This window comes from Eleutherodactylus coqui, chromosome 12 (assembly GCF_035609145.1).
Source record: "Eleutherodactylus coqui strain aEleCoq1 chromosome 12, aEleCoq1.hap1, whole genome shotgun sequence".
Taxonomy (NCBI): domain Eukaryota; kingdom Metazoa; phylum Chordata; class Amphibia; order Anura; family Eleutherodactylidae; genus Eleutherodactylus; species Eleutherodactylus coqui.
In genome coordinates this window covers 29,080,418-29,099,314 of record NC_089848.1, presented here as the reverse complement: position 1 = coordinate 29,099,314, position 18,897 = coordinate 29,080,418, and the positions used below count along the sequence as shown (strand labels likewise).

The 18,897-nt window shown below is 47.3% G+C and overlaps 1 protein-coding gene across 1 annotated transcript in view; it reads left to right on the top strand.

Annotated features, from left to right (window-relative positions):
- Positions 1-18,897, top strand: part of LOC136586483 (acyl-CoA dehydrogenase family member 11-like) — a 90,156-nt gene that overhangs the window by 54,568 nt on the left and 16,691 nt on the right. The window contains exons 7-10 of the mRNA XM_066584594.1: positions 1,636-1,702; positions 7,042-7,127; positions 10,687-10,758; positions 15,639-15,793. Coding sequence (XP_066440691.1) covers positions 1,636-1,702; positions 7,042-7,127; positions 10,687-10,758; positions 15,639-15,793 — 380 coding nt within the window. The remainder of the gene's footprint in view (positions 1-1,635; positions 1,703-7,041; positions 7,128-10,686; positions 10,759-15,638; positions 15,794-18,897) is intronic.

The window sequence follows — 18,897 nt, the reverse complement described above, 5'->3', positions numbered from 1 at the left end:
ATTGGGTTAGCCCTTTCCAATCCACTGTCTGACATCTGAAGACATTCTGACCGATGTTGGAAGACGTCCGGCAGGGTATTCTTACTCTATATTACTAGCCGCTCGGTTGTCGGGGGCCTCTCCAGCATGTCCCACACCACAGTACTGGCTCTGGCCAGCAGATGGCGCCATTATATAATAGCAGAAAGAGAAACCCCCCTAGGAAATGCTGAATCCGAAATTGGATTGCAAAGGGTTAAAGGAGATGTCCCGAGGCAGCAAGTGGGGTTATACACTTCTGTATGGCCATAATAATGCACTTTGTAATATACATTGTGCATTAATTATGAGCCATACAGAAGTTATAAAAAGTTTTTTACTTACCTGCTCCGTTGCTAGCGTCCTGGTCTCCATGGTGCCGACTAATTTTTGGCCTCCGATGGCCAAATTAGCCGCGCTTGCGCAGTCCGGGTCTTCTGCTGTTCTCTATGGGGCTCCGTGTAGCTCCGTGTAGCTCCGCCCCGTCACGTGCCGATTCCAGCCAATCAGGAGGCTGGAATCGGCAGTGGACCGCACAGAAGAGCTGCGGTCCACGAAGATAGAGGATCCCGGCGGCCATCTTCAGCGGTAAGTATTGAAGTCACCGGACCGCCGGGATTCAGGTAAGCGCTGTGCGGGTGGTTTTTTTAACCCCTGCATTGGGGTTGTCTCGCGCCGAACGGGGGGGGGGTTTAAAAAAAAAAAAACCCGTTTCGGCGCGGGACATCTCCTTTAATTCCCTCGTCCTAATGAGGCTTCTGTTCTAAGGGTTGCGCCTTTAGTCCATTATTTTCTGATTGTCATAATCTTTCATGCCCCATTATACAGTTGAGATATTTTAGCTGGCAGCACCTTATTGACTATCTCAATAATTTCTCTACTAATTGGTTTACACTCCTGGTAGGAGCCGCTCCACCCTCCTTTCTCTCTAAAAGAGAAACTGTCTTTTTTGCTTATTACAACCAATTACAGCGCAGCTTTCATCTCAGAGCAGTTTCAGAAATCAAATCTGATTGATTGCTGTGGGCAACAGACAGTTTTTTTGGACAGTTTTGGTAAATGAGGCCCTCTACACTTTAAGAAGCAAATTACTCTTGTAGTTGAAAATGATGGTGGCCGTACTCGGAGCTTCTCCATAATAGGATATATATAGATATATATGAGCAAATGCCTTATGTAAGAAGCGAGGATGGGTAATAGACGTGCATGAAAAACCTATTCTGTGGCATCCTATTAACCCACCAACACCACATATGCAAAAGAGAAATATATATCTATTACAGTATAGTAAATATTTAATCCTGCCTTGAAGTGAGAGGTGAACGTGGGATATTCTCTGCCAATTCTTGGACTAAATTAATAACTTGAGTCTAGCAGAAATGAGAACTGTTACCAGAAGCAAAAGGAAAATGGCAATTATGACTTATTTCTAAAATTGAAACTATATAGATGGAGCTAAAGTAATCCCCACCGCAATAAGTATGACACTAGTGGGGTATCCCGCTCTGATGAATTGTAGGACTGCTTCATTGAAAATTCATCTTGATATCAGATCAATGTCTTTATAAATTACCGTATGTTATTTTGATGTTACTTTCCCTTTTTATCCCTTTACAGGTGCTGGAAATGACCATTGCAAAATAGCTATTGTGATGGGTAAAACAGGAAATGACTCCTCCTCCAGGTACTTACTTGGCTCTGTGTTCACAGATAGAAAAACATTCTGATGGGGTCTGAAACTTAAGTGTCTGAGCGCTGAGATTCCCAGCTACTGGTAGAATTGGAGTCCTGTGTCTCAGCATATCCCACCCATAAATGGTAGAAGTGGGGAAGAGTCGGCACCATACGTGACCTGAGAGGAGTTAGACCCATGCCTTTCTTACTTTTTACTGCCTTAGGCCAATTTCACATGGGCGAGTGTGATATCAGGATGTGAGTCTCGGCCCAATATCATTCTCGCCAACGTACGATGTCCCCGAGGATGCGAGACGGTTTTTTGTTAAAAAACATCACTTCAAGAAAGTAGCAATTCTTCACTGCAGCTAAAAGCGGCAGAGAATCGCAGAGTGTTTCCCATTGTTTCTCATTGTAAACAGTGGGCGATGCCAGGCATTCCGAGGGTACGCCCAAAGATAGGACACGCTGGGATGTGGGAAAAGATCGATCGTATCGCAACGCACAAATCTGCACAACAGTGGTACCATTACTGGAGAAAAGTAGACTGCTTTCTCTAATCTTGCCTGGACAACCTCTTTATACTGTTCTACTTCATCATTACTCGGTAGGTGCCATCTAGTCAAAATACTAGGTTTTTCAAAAATTCTATTTTACTTGTAAACTATTCCATTAGTATTAAAGCATACTGATATAAGCCAACTACAATCAGCCTCCATATCATACATTTGGGCCATAAATGGCCAAGAGTTGGTCCTAAAAAAAAAAAAATGCTCCCAAAAGAAAGAGGACGTTTGGGATGTAAGGCGTTATAATCTAGCTGGCCTGTTGGGGCACGGACTTTATTGGATCCAGGAATATAAGTTTTACTCCAGCTATAACCGGGAGCCTGAATGGGCTTACCCATGGGGTGTATAAGATCATGATGACTTGAGATCTCAGGAGAATATACATCTAATATCATGGATTTCTTGATAAATCACCCACCTAAGAAAAATTCTCTCTTCCTAGTGAAAATGGGAAGTGTGACTAGTTTCAGGTTATGGGAAAGGCAGTTGCAATATCCTAACTTTACACACAAAATTCTGGAGGGGTGAACTTTGGTACAGAAGGCACTAATGACTGAGCGATGACAAAAATCTTATTTTAAACTAATGCATTATACAATATGTGCAGCCCCAGCCAATCAGCTATTGAGGACGCATCATCAGGCTAGATGATCAATAGAGTTTCCATTCAAAACCCCTTTAAATGGCTCCAACCAACACCGTCCTCCACTACTAAGGTAATTCGGCAACTAAAACATTTCCTCCATAAGATAGGCTTGAGATTGAAAGATCCACTCTGAAAATTTTTTAGAAGGTGCAAAGTCTTTATTAGCCATTTTCGTAATGCAAACGACATAAAATGACTGATGAGCCCCTTCTGCTACACCTCATGGTATTTAATGGGTGACGTGGCCAACTCTTTGGATAATCTATGGATACACAGTTGGCGCAGGAAGTGATTAAAATATTCTAAAAAATAAATAGATAGTAAAAAGCATTAAGGGATTCCTACAACTTTTTGACTTTATTCCTGAAGTTTAGTGGATTTTATAGAGAATGTGTCACCATTAGTGATGAGCGAGCATTGCCCTTAGCGAGTACCTGCCCGCTCGAGACAAAAGGTTCGGGTGCCGGCGGCGAGCAGAGAGCTGCGGGGGAGAGCGGGGAGGAACGGTGGGGAGATCTCTCTCTCCCTCTATCCCCCCCCCCCCTTTCCCTCCTGCTGACTGCCGCTACTCACCGCTCCCCCGGGCTGGCACCCGAACCTTTTCTCTTGAACGGGCAGGTATTCACTAAGGGCAATGCTCGCTCATCTCTAGTCACCATGAAAAATACCCCTAAGCTACTATAATGTGTGGATGTGCTGAAGAGGAACAAATACCGAGGATGTAATTCTTATCTCTGAACTGCTTTCACTCCGCAGTAAACCTGCAAAGGGCCCCCATGGACCGTATGCTAACGAGTCGTCTAGGAGTCCTGTTAGACTGTTTTCAGAGCTTGGGACTCCAGCGGACGTTACAATGCAGCGGACGTTACAATGCAGCGGACGTTACAATGCAGCGGGCGTTACAGTGCAGCGGACGATACAATGCAGCGGGCGTTACAATGCAGCGGGCGTTACAATGCAGCGGACGTTACAATGCAGCGGACGTTACAATGCAGCGGACGTTACAATGCAGCGGACGTTACAATGCAGCGGACGATACAATGCAGCGGACGATACAATGCAGCGGGCGTTACAGTGCAGCGGGCGTTACAGTGCAGCGGACGTTACAATGCAGCGGACGATACAATGCAGCGGACGATACAATGCAGCGGGCGTTACAATGCAGCGGACGATACAATGCAGCGGACGATACAATGCAGCGGACGTTACAATGCAGCGGGCGTTACAATGCAGCGGACGATACAATGCAGCGGACGATACAATGCAGCGGACGATACAATGCAGCGGGCGTTACAATGCAGCGGACGTTACAATGCAGCGGACGTTACAATGCAGCGGACGTTACAATGCAGCGGACGATACAATGCAGCGGACGATACAATGCAGCGGGCGTTACAGTGCAGCGGGCGTTACAGTGCAGCGGACGTTACAATGCAGCGGACGATACAATGCAGCGGGCGTTACAATGCAGCGGACGATACAATGCAGCGGACGTTACAATGCAGCGGACATTACAATGCAGCGGACGTTACAATGCAGCGGACGATACAATGCAGCGGACGATACAATGCAGCGGGCGTTACAGTGCAGCGGACGTTACAATGCAGCGGACGATACAATGCAGCGGGCGTTACAATGCAGCGGACGATACAATGCAGCGGACGATACAATGCAGCGGACGTTACAATGCAGCGGGCGTTACAATGCAGCGGACGATACAATGCAGCGGACGATACAATGCAGCGGACGATACAATGCAGCGGGCGTTACAATGCAGCGGACGTTACAATGCAGCGGACGTTACAATGCAGCGGACGTTACAATGCAGCGGACGATACAATGCAGCGGACGATACAATGCAGCGGGCGTTACAGTGCAGCGGGCGTTACAGTGCAGCGGACGTTACAATGCAGCGGACGATACAATGCAGCGGGCGTTACAATGCAGCGGACGATACAATGCAGCGGACGATACAATGCAGCGGACGTTACAATGCAGCGGGCGTTACAATGCAGCGGACGATACAATGCAGCGGACGATACAATGCAGCGGACGATACAGTGCAGCGGACGATACAGTGCAGCGGGCGTTACAGTGCAGCGGGCGTTACAGTGCAGCGGACGTTACAATGCAGCGGACGATACAATGCAGCGGGCGTTACAATGCAGCGGACGATACAATGCAGCGGACGATACAATGCAGCGGACGTTACAATGCAGCGGGCGTTACAATGCAGCGGACGATACAATGCAGCGGACGATACAATGCAGCGGACGATACAATGCAGCGGGCGTTACAGTGCAGCGGACGATACAATGCAGCGGACGTTACAATGCAGCGGGCGTTACAGTGCAGCGGACGATACAATGCAGCGGGCGTTACAATGCAGCGGGCGTTACAATGCAGCGGACGTTACAATGCAGCGGACGTTACAATGCAGCGGACGTTACAATGCAGCGGACGATACAGTGCAGCGGACGATACAGTGCAGCGGGCGTTACAGTGCAGCGGGCGTTACAGTGCAGCGGACGTTACAATGCAGCGGACGTTACAATGCAGCGGGCGTTACAATGCAGCGGACGATACAATGCAGCGGACGATACAATGCAGCGGACGTTACAATGCAGCGGGCGTTACAATGCAGCGGACGATACAATGCAGCGGACGATACAATGCAGCGGACGATACAATGCAGCGGGCGTTACAATGCAGCGGACGTTACAATGCAGCGGACGTTACAATGCAGCGGGCGTTACAATGCAGCGGACGATACAATGCAGCGGACGTTACAATGCAGCGGACGATACAATGCAGCGGACGATACAATGCAGCGGGCGTTACAATGCAGCGGACGATACAATGCAGCGGACGTTACAATGCAGCGGACGTTACAATGCAGCGGGCGTTACAATGCAGCGGACGTTACAATGCAGCGGGCGTTACAATGCAGCGGACGTTACAATGCAGCGGACGTTACAATGCAGCGGGCGTTACAATGCAGCGGGCGTTACAATGCAGCGGGCGTTGCAATGCAGCGGACGTTACAATGCAGCGGACGTTACAATGCAGCGGACGTTACAGTGCAGCGGACGTTACAGTGCAGCGGGCGTTACAGTGCAGCGGACGTTACATTGCAGCGGGCGTTACAATGCAGCGGACGATACAATGCAGCGGACGATACAATGCAGCGGACGATACAATGCAGCGGACGTTACAATGCAGCGGACGTTACAATGCAGCGGACGATACAATGCAACGGACGATACAATGCAGCGGACGTTACAATGTAGCGGACGTTACAATGCAGCGGACGATACAATGCAGCGGACGATACAATGCAGCGGACGTTACAATGCAGCGGACGTTACAATGCAGCGGACGTTACAATGCAGCGGACGTTACAATGCAGCTGACGGGCTGTTTGTGGCTTCTCTGCAGCGGGATGACATTAGGTTCAGAGATAGGAATCACATTGGTGGAATCTGTGTCTCAGTAGTCGTTCAGGGCTGTTTTTCATGGTAACAGATTATCTTTAAGAAGTTTGCCAACTATTTTAATGTCATGCTTTTAAGGCCCCTTCAAACTTGGTGTAGCCCCTGTCATATAAGGGCTTATGTCCATGGGCGAGGACCCTGCTTACCCATCCGGGTATTCTTTTTTCTGTACTGCGGATGTGTGGGATATCGCCGGCCGGCCCACATGCGCAGTACTGTTATTTTTTTTTTTATTTCAAACTCCTGCTTTCCCACTGAATCCGCGGCCCATCCACAATGTCAATTACGGACGGACGGGGATTGGATGGCTTCCATTGACTTCAATGGAAGCTGTCCGTGTGGGAACTGGAGCATGCTGCGATTTGATTTCCACATCCAAAGGTCTGCATATCAAATCTGCATGCTTCAATTCAGTTGCGGACGCCCATGTTTCCCTATGGGTGCCTTGAACTGTGGATCATCTGCCCGGGTGCCCCACATAGATTCCGCAGATCAAATCCACCCGGACATGAGGCCTAAACGTGACTATAATAACAAGACTGCTGCTACTTAAAGGAGGCAGTTCAGCACTTAAGACAGATTGAATGTTCATTACATGTATCAATGACTGTCATGTTATAGCACACTTATTATTTTTCAGACATAAGATGCACAGTATGATCCTTGTTCCATTGGATACAGAAGGTGTAGAGCTCGTCAGAGGGCTAAAGGTGTTCGGGTTTAAAGGTAATAATGCAACACACACCTTTCTGTTGCTATACAGTTAAATCATGCCGCTTCCTGTGGGGATGGATGGATAGGAGATTGATCAGAGGCGTAACTTGAATGCAAAACCTGTAACTGGGCCCTCAACTATAATGCTTTATTCATAGTACTGGGCTCCCTATATGGAAAGGACAGGGCCCACTAAGGCTCCTGGGCCCGGGCGCAACCGCATCCTCTGCATCCCCTATCGTTCCGCCCCTGAATATTTCTATATAATTATTGGCGGCTGTAGGCAATCCGTTTTATCATTCAGCCCCAGGTCTATGCTGGCTAAATGGTACAGTAAAATGGCGCTACAGCTGTTATAAAAGTGAAGTAAAGAAGTAATCCGTGCAGAATAAGGGGGAGATTCTTTGTAACATCACAGCAGCGTCTCTGAGCAGATTGTAATAACCCAGCACAGGTCTGTGGAGGTCACAATCCTTGCCTGTGCCCAGGTGCCTATATTCTGCTGACAGAGCCTACTGGGCACAGGCAAGGATTGTGACCACCACAGACCTGTGCTGGGTTATTACCCCCCTCACCCATACTTGTAAGGGTCAGTGCACATGTGGCGGATCACATGTGGGTCTTCCTGTGGATTCACTCCTGCTTCACTGAAGGGGTGAAAACAAATCAACAACAGAATGAGCACTTACAAATCTACTCGGTTTTCTGTGCGGGAAATGTCCAGCGGCTATGGATGTGATGTGTAAGATCATTCTTCATCGCTTGGACTGGAATCCACTGTGGATATTACCTGCACATTACCGCAAGTCAAATCCACAGCAAATCTGCCTCATGTGATTAATCCCCAATGTATATAGAGTCTAACTTTGGCTTGAAAGAATGCTGCCTTCCAATAGGTGGCACTGTGGAGGCATTATTCAATCTCCTTTATTTGCATATTACCCAGAGGAGCATGAATGGCCTTTTGAGTCTCCTCACTCGTCTTCTATGTGTCCGCCTTAAGGAGAAAAGATAGCGTTTCTTATCCCCAATGGAAACTGTTAAATTGCTGAAAATGGGATCAAATTTATTTAAAATCCTAAAAATTACGAACTTACTGAAACAAGGGCAGATGGAAACAGCGACTCGCAGGAGGATGCCACACAGTGCTATAGGGGAGACGTCACAGAGAGGCAGAATACTGATGAGCAGCCACTCGCACACCTACCATTCATGGGGGGCGGCATATGTATACTAGCATATAAGTCCTCTATAGCAGGGGTGTCAAACTCATTTTCACCGAGGGCCACATCAGGCTTATGGTGACCTTCAAAGGGCCGATTGTAAGACAGTATAGTGATGGTTCGTTCACACAAGCGTATTTGCGTACATAATATGCAGTGAATAGGAGCCATTGATGTCAATGAGTTCCTTCACATGATGGATATTTTCACACAGCTTCTCCTATTTTGTTGCGTACTATGCACTGCAATAGGCCATTGGGGTGAATGGGCCGCGCAAATACATGGTGAATGCGCAAGAAACCGATGTATTCACTGCATATTTGCGCACCAGTTCAGTTGGCCCATCCGCGTTCTTTTTTGTGTGCCCAAATATGCAGCATATTTGTGCGCTCGAAATAAGATTACGCCCGTGTGAACGAGCCCTAATAGTGACCCTGATAGTGGTTGCAGTAGTAATAGTGAATCTCATAATGGCCCCAGTAAAAATAGCGACCCCCACAGTGGCCCCAGTACTAACAAGGTACCCCACAGTGGCCCCAGTAGTAACAGGGTACCCCACAGTGGCCCCAGTAGTAACAGGGTACCCCACAGTAGCCCCAGTAGTAATAGCAACCCCCACAGTGGCCCCAGTAGTAATAGCGACCCCCACAGTGGCCCCAGTAGTAATAGCGACCCCCACAGTGGCCCCAGTAGTAATAGCGACCCCCACAGTGGCCCCAGTAGTAATAGTGACCCCCACAGTAATATTACCCCCATCAGTAGTTATAACCCCACAGCAATATTATCCCCCCCCCCCCAGCAGCAGCAATATTAACCCCCCCTCCCAGCAGCAGCAATATTAACTCCCCCCCCTCCCAGCAGCAGCCACCATTACCCCCCCCAACAGCAGCCACCATTAACCCCTAAGCAGCAGCCACCATTAACCCCCCATCAGCTGCCACCATTACTTCCCCCCCAGCAGCCACCATTAATCCCCACCCTAAGCAGCCACCATTACCTCCCCCCAGCAGCCACCATTAACCCCCACCCTAAACAACCACCATTAACCCCCCACAACAACATTAACCCCCCCAGTAATAAAAGTCCCCAACCCCCGAACCCAAATACTTACCTCCTCCCTGCTGTCAGCGCCGCTCCCCTTCTGCTCGCATTGATCCCTGGATGCACACTGACGTCAGTGTGTGCGCCCGGCACGCTTCTTCCCTGAGTCCTCTCCTGCGGAACTGAAGAGCAAGGGACTCAGGGGAGGAGGATCCCGGCTGCCTGGCTGCACACTGACGTCAGTGTGTGCCGGGATCAGCGGTAACAGTGCGATTACCAGCTGGGAGCTGCGGCACCCAAGCTGGTAATTGCTAGAGTGGTGAGCGATGTCGGCACGCCGCGGGCCACATAACATGAGGCAGCGGGCTGGATTCGGCCCGCGGGCCTTGTGTTTGACACCTGTGCTCTATAGGCTGTCAGTCACACAGTTACATGTAGTGCACCGTGGGGGCTAAGGATATATTCAGACATAGCAGTTGTGCTGCCATTATTTCTATGAGACAGAAATTCCTGCAGTTTTACAGCAAATTGCAGGAATTCTGCATCTAACGGCAATTTGCAGTAAAATAATGGCAAACTCCCCAGTACAACCGCTGCTTGATATACCAAAATACCAGCCTATTGATCACCTTCTAGATGTACAACACAAGGATGTACCACACATTCCCACCCAACATCTCAAAGCCAGACTGCCCGCTGCAAAAGGGACAAACATGAGATAGTTGATACCTTGGTCAAAATACAGGTATTTACACTGAACGATCATCATTCACATTCCCACTGGATGCAGGTATCCAAACTATTATCAGGCATGAAGTCCGGCCATTTGTGTGACCTAAAGTAAACTATTACAATAAGAATATTATATTTCAGTTTAATTACCCAAGTTCACCTTTCATAAGCCCATGTATACAATCCCCGTGACTTTGCTTCACACTGGTTCGGAATAAAGACCATCTTGGTTGCAGCGTATTGTGTCAGTGGTTGCACTGTTGCCCCTCAGCACGGGGGTCCTGGGTTCAAGGACAATATCTGCACGAAGTTTGTACGTTCTCCGACTCTTTTTAGGTCTTCTCCAAGTACTCCAAAAACATTCTGATTGATCAATTTGCAAATCAGACTGTGAGCCCCAATGGTGACGTGAGTGCTGACCATCTCTGTTCAGCGCTGCGGCTTATGTTGGCAATGAATGAATGAGTGAATGAAAAATAAATAAAAATCACCCGCATCACCACATATTTCCTGTGATCTGTTAGATGTTTCCTACTTTATCAGTAATTCTGTTACTGTGTGTTAACGATTTGCAGATACCCCTCATGGAGGACACTTTGAAGTACATTTCAATAATGTGAGAGTTCCCATAACGAATCTAATTCTGGGTAAGTTGTTGTATCGGACTGAATGCAGATGGCCTTTTAAACTGGAACACATCCGTTATTCATTGTTCTGCTCACTTTGTGTTTGCTGGGATTTTAACACCTTGGAACTTATTAATCCAGTATGAGGAGTCGGCCAAGTACTGGAGGAATACTGGAAATCCCCTCCAGAAACAGGAGAGGAAACTTCAGTCGGACTGTTTAGTGATGACATCAAAACACTTTCTGCCTCCTTAACTTACAATAGAGCCTGGGAGGATGTCAGTTCAGCTTCTGCCAAAATACACCTAAGGACAATCCAAGGTAGTGATTCCGTACATAGGACACACCTGTCTGTCTGGAAATATCGAGTTTTGGGTGTGATTTTGGACCCCTTCTGCCTTGTAGTCACCAAAACTTACATCCAATAAGAAGGGAATTAACCACAGATTTTTAGATGCACTTAAATATAGGTAAGTGTTACTAAGTCATCAGGGTTTCCAAGATGCACAAATAGTAGCAGCATTGTGGACCTTTGTCCTTCTTCAGGCTCAGAATCACAAACCAATACAATTTATAAGACCATGATAATTACAATATAAAAGTGCAACATCTAAGCAATACAAAGTATTCTATTATTATTCATACATCATTGTTATTCCTTCTACAAGTGGGAGAAAAGAAAACCAGCCCTGGACTGGATATCTACAGATAGAAGGTCAAATATCCATATTCACAATTCCCTTTAACCCTAGATCGCCACAGCTGATGTAGACAATGGTTTTCACTGTTTTTAACTCAAGCCCCCTCTACTCAAATAAATTACATTATCACACACCAAAGGCTAAATAACAGCGAGGTACAGGCTTGCACGGAGCTTGAGTCAATCACGAAAACAATAACAAGGAGACGACTTGTACTTTTTGGTCATGTTGCACGCTTGTCAGAAGCTGTCCCGGCCCATGGTGCTCTAACTGCAGCAATTGCTAGGAAAATCGAGAGACGACCCCCTGCTGGATGGCGGAGGCCTCCTGGTCGTCCGCGGCGCTTGCGGGTGCAACAGATAGGCAACAGTGCCTCCTCCGACATCAACTGAATGGAACAATGCTCTCGGTCGTGGTCATTCTAGATCGGTGCTACGGACCCTCATCGTCCAAGCGAGATAACTAACTAAAGGCTAAGATCATACATGTGCAGCGTTCCGAGGAGCGGGCCCACAGCCGAGGAGACAGTGGGGTAAGGAAAGGCTTTGTCACATCTTCTACCCCGGGGGTAGCTCAGGACCTAATGAATGTGCCACTGAGGAAGATCAAGGGGATAGTAACTGGTTCTCTGTAGTCCAGTTGTCACTCGTGACGCCACCGTTCCGTCCTCTGCAACGGATCTCCCAGATGTAATAAAGTAGTCCACACACAGGATATTTTCTGAACGATAATCGGGAACGGTCGATTCTGTTCGTTCCCTTTCACACTTAAACTTATATTCCAATAAAACAGTCTCTGTATAGTAGCCAACTATCGTGGTGCAGCAGGGAGGATTCTCGGGGAATTTGTATAATCCACAGTCTAAGTTATCAGTTAGATTTCTTTCCCGGCAAACTCTCTCTCTCTGCTGTTATACTCTCACGTTCCTCTCGCTTAGTAGCGGTCTTCCATTCCTCCAGATGCAAACGGTACATGTGCTGCACATCCACGCGTTTCCATCATATCCGGGTTTTCACTCTCTACACATGAAAGCTACAAGTAGTCTCTGCAGGGTTGGTCCCTGGGGGAAGCAGCTGGCCACCTCTCCGACTCTTCCATGGCTCCGGCATTCGCTCACTCTCTCAGAATCTCACCGACTCTCTCTACTTGCTTTGCATTCAGCAAACTCATATGTACCACAACGTCACATGACACATAGAAAATGTTACATTTTCAGACAGGACAGAATATAGACATTAACCCATTCAGTCCTGCAGCCAAGCAATACACATATCTTGATGCACTCCACAAACAAAACACTAACAAGATACATAACATTATGGAGGGGCCCTGTTAACTCTGGGCCACTACACATGTGCTGCAACTTCTACGAAAGCACATCCACAGGTCTTTGGGGATTTATTAAGACCACTGGTGCCTGATGTGCCTAATGTATGTAGAGGCGCAGGAAGTTGGGCACCAGCTGGGAGTTGGTGTCGATTTTCTGGTATAATGTAAGCCAGTTTCTATACATACGGTAATTTTGGCAGGATGGAGCCGTCACACCCCTCCCTGCAAGCTACACTTTTCAAAAGAGCCGCATGGGCAGGTAGAGATTGCAAAGAGTTGCAAACTTTTGCTCAAGTGGGGCTTGCACCAGATTTTGCATCTTTTTTTACACTTGTCTTATCTTCATAAATCTCCCTCTTGGTATGTATCCTATGGGTTGCACGTACCACAGACTGAGGACCGGGGCCCTGGACCTAAAGGGAAGTTTTAAGCAGTTTTTATCTACAGAAAACATATTTTTTCTCATTTTCATTTATTGTCACTAGTAAATAGCAGTCCATCAACAGGCACTTTCCTTCCAGAACTTTGTGTGTGTATGATCATGTGCTAGGTGCATGCCGTGCGGTCTGTGTGTGTGTGTGTATGATCATGTGCTAGGTGCATGCCATGTGGTCTGTGTATGTCTATGTATGATCATGTGCTCTCTGCATGCCGTGCGCTCTGTGTGTGTATGTGTATGATCATGTGCTCCGTGCATGCCGTACGGTCTGTGTATATGTGTGTATGTCGATGTGCTAGCTGCATGCCGTACGGTCTGTGTATATGTGTGTGTATGATCATGTGCTCTGTGCATGCCGTGCAGTCTGTGTGTGTGTATGATCATGTGCTCTGTGCATGCCGTGCAGTCTGTGTATGTGTGTGTGTATGATCATGTGCTCTGTGCATGCCGTGCAGTCTGTGTATGTGTGTGTATGATCATATGCTCTCTGCATGCCATGTGGTCTGTGTATGTGTGTGTATGATCATGTGCTCCGTGCATGCCGTGTGGTCTGTGTGTGTATGTGTATGATCATGTGCTCCGTGCATGCCGTTCGGTCTGTGTATGTGTGTGTGTGTGTGTGTGTGTGTATGATGATGTGCTAGGTGTATGCTGTGTGGTCTGTGTATATGTGTGTGTATGATCATGTGCTCTGTGCATGCCGTGTGGTCTGTGTGTGTATGTGTATGATCATGTGCTCCGTGCATGCCGTTCGGTATGTGTGTGTGTATGATGATGTGCTAGGTGTATGCTGTGTGGTCTGTGTATATGTGTATAATCATGTGCTCTGTGCATGCTTTGCAGTCTGTGTATGTGTGTGTATGATCATGTGCTTTGTGTATGTGTGTGTATGATCATGTGCTAGGTGCATGCCGTGTGGTCTGTGTATGTGTGTATGGTCATGTACTATCTGCATGCCATGCGGTCTGTGTGTGTGTATGATCATGTGCTCTGTGCATACCGTGCGGTCTGTGTATGTGTGTATGATCATTTGCTCTGTGCAGGCCGTGCTGTCTGTGTATGACCCGTGTATGTATGTGCACACGCACTGTCTTGCTCCGTCTTGATAACAACCGGGTACAATTGTCTGCCTTTCATTAGGTCTTTCCTGTAAACAGAATGACTCACTCCTCCTCATGTTGCCTCTTCTTCCTTTCACTTTTATTTTACAGTTGGTTTACTTGTTGGAGTATATATATATAGTTGTTAGGTGGAATATAATGTGATTCCTTCACCAGTGATGAGGCTGTTTACTGGAATTACAATTTGCCTAACGGGGTTTTCCTGGGAGAATACTATTGATGATGTATCCTCAGGATAGGTCATAAATAGTTGATCAGCTGGGGTCCGTCACTCGGGACCGCGACCAATCAGCTGATCGGGCGCCCGCTGTCAGCACTGCAAATACACAGGGATTGGAGTGGAAGCAGTGGAAGACTCCGCGCCAACCCCTGTGTAGTGGCCGGCGCTTGTAACTGCAGGCACGGCTCTCGTTGAAATCCATGAGTATAGGTCATCAATAGTTTTCTCCCTAAAAAAACCCTTTAAGGTGAAGGTTCATCTGTGCACTATAAAATTCTGTAAAGGCCATAGAGGACGTGGACCTGCTCCGTGGCCCGACTACACAATCCTCAAGCAGCCTTTTCTTCTCACCTCCTCTCATCCCTCTAGTGCAGTGTTCCCCAACTCCAGTCCTCATGGAGCCCCAACAGGTCATGTTTTCAGGATTTCCTCAGTGTTGCACAGGTGATGTAATTATTGTCGGCGCCCCAGACATTGCCACAGGTGTTCTTACTATAGGATATCCTGAAAACATGACCTGTTGGTGGTCCCTGAGGACTGGAGTTGGGGACCCCTGGTCTAGTACACACGTCAAACACTAAGTCCGCAGGACGAATCCATCCCACCGCCTTATTTGATATGGCTCGCTGGCCGTGCGTCAAACTCACCCAACCTGCAGCGCCGCTCCGGCAGCAGCAGCCGCCGTTGCAAAATCTGTGACCGCTGACTGTTTAACCACTTAAATTCTGCATTCAACAGGGTGCTCTCTTTGTCACTCCATAAGCGTCTCGTGACACAATTGTGGGTTGCTCTATACATTCTTTAGGTCTCATTCATCTGTATGTTATTTGGGTTTTTGTGAATGAAGGAATAAGACTATCAAACCCTCGATGAAATATATTTACAAATCGTTACATATTTGTATCCAACTTGCAGGATTTATTAGCGCCAACTCATCATATTTTATTTAAATGGGTTTATGATATTGTTACTTACAATGGGATGTGCCCCTAATGCCCATCTCATAAAGGTCCCAGATGCCCCAGCGAGTACCCTACATGAGACAGTTTATGCCACTCTGCATTGTTGTATGACATCTTCTTCCTTTCCAGGAGAGGGCAGGGGTTTTGAGATTGCCCAGGGTCGCCTTGGTCCTGGTCGCATACATCATTGCATGAGGATCATTGGAGCAGCGGAGAATGCTCTCCAGCTTATGTGTGCCAGAGCTGCACAGAGGACCACCTTTGGAAAAAAGCTGTACCAACATGTAAGGAGAATCTTAGTTTTTTCATTTTGTGATCATACAAATGCTGATCTGATCAGCCGTAAGAATAAAAGGAAGTGGATGCGATAAACAACAACAACTGGTAACATGGCGCAACCATCCAAAGACGACTAAAGGACAAGAGTGGGTGCAACCCAAATTCTCCTCTATTTTAACAACCAGCAGTAATAAAACATGTTTCGGATCACAAGACCCCTTCTTCAGTCCAGCTTTAGTTGGCTGCAAGGGGCTCCAAAATGCATTTTTGCTACTAGTTGTTAAGATAAAGGGGAATGTGAATTTTACCCCTTCTTAGTTTACCCCTTCTTAGTTCCCCTTTTATTAGTTTTTGGAAGGTTGCTCCGTGTCACCAGTTTTTGTTGTTTCTCGCATCCATTTCCGCTTATGTCCACTTAAAGGGGTTGTCCCGCGGCCGAAACGAAAAAATTTTCACATCCCAGTCCCCCATGTTAGGCAAGCATCACAAACTACCCATGTAAATCGGTTTTTTAGAGCGTTTCTACTTACCATGAAGCTGTTTCATGAAGTTATAAAATCTTCTTCCAAGATGGCCGCCGTCATTTCCCAAGGTGCACCGCTGGTCTTCTCCCATGGTGCACTGTGGGTCTTCTCCCATAGTGCACCGTGGATGTTCTTCTCCAGTCTGAGCTCCACTGCCGATTATAGCCACCTCATTGGCTGATCGCCACCACGTGACGGGGGCGGAGCTACGTGATGACGCTGAGAAGGGGGAGGAGCCAGGACTCAGCTCGTGAGGCCGGACCCTCCAGAAGAGGATTCTTCTCTGCGCAAGCGCGACTGTTGCGGCGACCAGTGGAGAAGTTTGGTCGTCGCAATGGAGACGGGGATGCCAGCATCGGAGGGGGTAAGTGTATAACTTCTGTATGGCCAATATTTAATGCACGATCTATATTACAAAGTGCATTAATATGGCCATACAGAAGTGCATAACTGCACTTGCTTCTGCGGGACAACCCCTTTAACCGAAGCGTTCATCTGGTTGATAGCACCACTATAACATGCCACACTTGTTTTTATCCCACGGCCTATATTTCTGGCCCCACAAGTGCTACAGGTTTGCTCCCCCCATTTTCTTCTGCATCTATCATAATAATAAAAGCACCTACCTAATATTGTGGAGGTCTTCAAAACCGCTCTGACCCATCGAGGCCTGAACTCCAGAAGCCCCCTGAAGGTGTCCTATGGTTCCAAAGTGGGACCTCCATGGATCAGAGTTCTTTCCTAGCATGTCCCACTGATGCTCCATTGGATAGAGATCTGGGGAGTTTAGAGGACAAGTCATCATCTAAACTCTTTATCATGTTCCTCAAAGCAGTTCTGGAACATGTTAGCAGTGTGGCAGAGCACATTATCCTGAAAGTCACTTTTGACATTAGGGAATATTGTTGCCATGAAAGAGTTTACCTGGTCTGTACAATGTTTAGGTAGATGATATGTCCTAAAGTAACATCCACATGAATGCCAGGACCCAAGATTTCCCAGGAGAATATCGCTTACAGTAATCATGCTGCCTTCGCCAACTTGGTGCCATCTCTTCCCCAGATAAGTCTCGGGGCCACCTTCTACCTTTGTTTCATAGTGCACTTCTGATGTTCATCTGCCCATAATATGCATTTTCGGTGGTGGACAGGAGGTCAACATGGGCACTCTGATTAGTCTGTAGTTATGCAGTCCCATGTACACATCAAGCTGCTGAACTTTCTCAGCAATTTGGGCCAGTTTTCACACCCTATGCGCATCAATGAGCTTTGATTACATATAACCCATGGGTTCAACGGTTGTCCTTCCTTGGACCTCTTTTAGTCGATGATAACCGCTGTATTCCTGGAAAGCCTCACCCATCCTTTTGGAGACGCTCTGACCCAGTCGTCCTTCCATCACAATTTGGCTCCTTGTCAAAGTCACTCATCCTTACACTTGCCCATTTTTCCTACTTTTAACACATCAACTTCAAGAATTGACTGTTCACTTGCTTTCTGAAATATTTCACCCTTTAACAAGTGCCTGTGTAACAAGGTAACCAAGGTTATTCATTTCACCTGTCAGTGGCTGATCAGTGTATCAGGGTGAACAATATAATCATTTTAAGGTCCAATTTTGTAACCATGTGAGAGCACCACTAGTGGACTTTATAGTGAACTACATACACTCATTGATGAAAAAAATAATGCAATCTAATGTCGTATTGCTGCAAAACTCTGCTTGAATTGAATTGAATTGCCCACCATCTAGGCCAATCTGACCAAGTTGTTAGGAAATGTTGGGACCGGTGGTTACATGAGGGTATGCACACAGGATGATCAAGCTCCAGACGGCCCAGACAGACCACCAATACAGAAAATTGTTTGATCCACCACCAAGCACAAGAGGATCTAACAGTTCCATTGTCCACCATCCTTACACAGGTGGCACTTTCATTACAGAGCCCTGCTTCTGCCCAGATCATTTCCGGGGACTTAGCAGAAGGAAACTTGGTGTCACGGTGCCCATTACATGTCCTGCCATTAACACCCCAACACTATCACCTTTGTTTGCAATGGTGTCATGAACAAGAAACCTTCTAGACTGCTACGGACTAGAACCGCATCGTCTTTAACAGTTGGTCATGTTGAGTATGGAGGCTTCGTGGCGAGTTCTGCCTTTTGCTGTGTAATTATTTGGGAAGCTGTCGCATACAACGTCATCCCTAGTAGTGATCAAGGGACACCAACAGCTCAGCAATATGTGCAGGAAATCCTGCGGCCACAGGTGTTGCCTCTCATGACTTGGCTTTCAAAAGGTGTTTTTTGGCAGGATAATGCTCATCCACACGCAGCGAGGTTTTCCCAGGAATGCCTCTGCCAGGTTTATCACTGATTGAGCATTTGGGACCTGCTGGGATGCCAACTTCAGCAGCCTATGAGTACGCAAGATCTAGAGCCTCAGTTGCAACATCTGTGAGCAAATGTACCGCAGGATACCATGCGTAGCCTGTATGTTTCCATGCCCGAGTGTATCTCCTCATATATCCAGGCTGCAGATGGCCTACAGGATACTAGGGCCCCCTCTGAATTCTACAGTTTTCC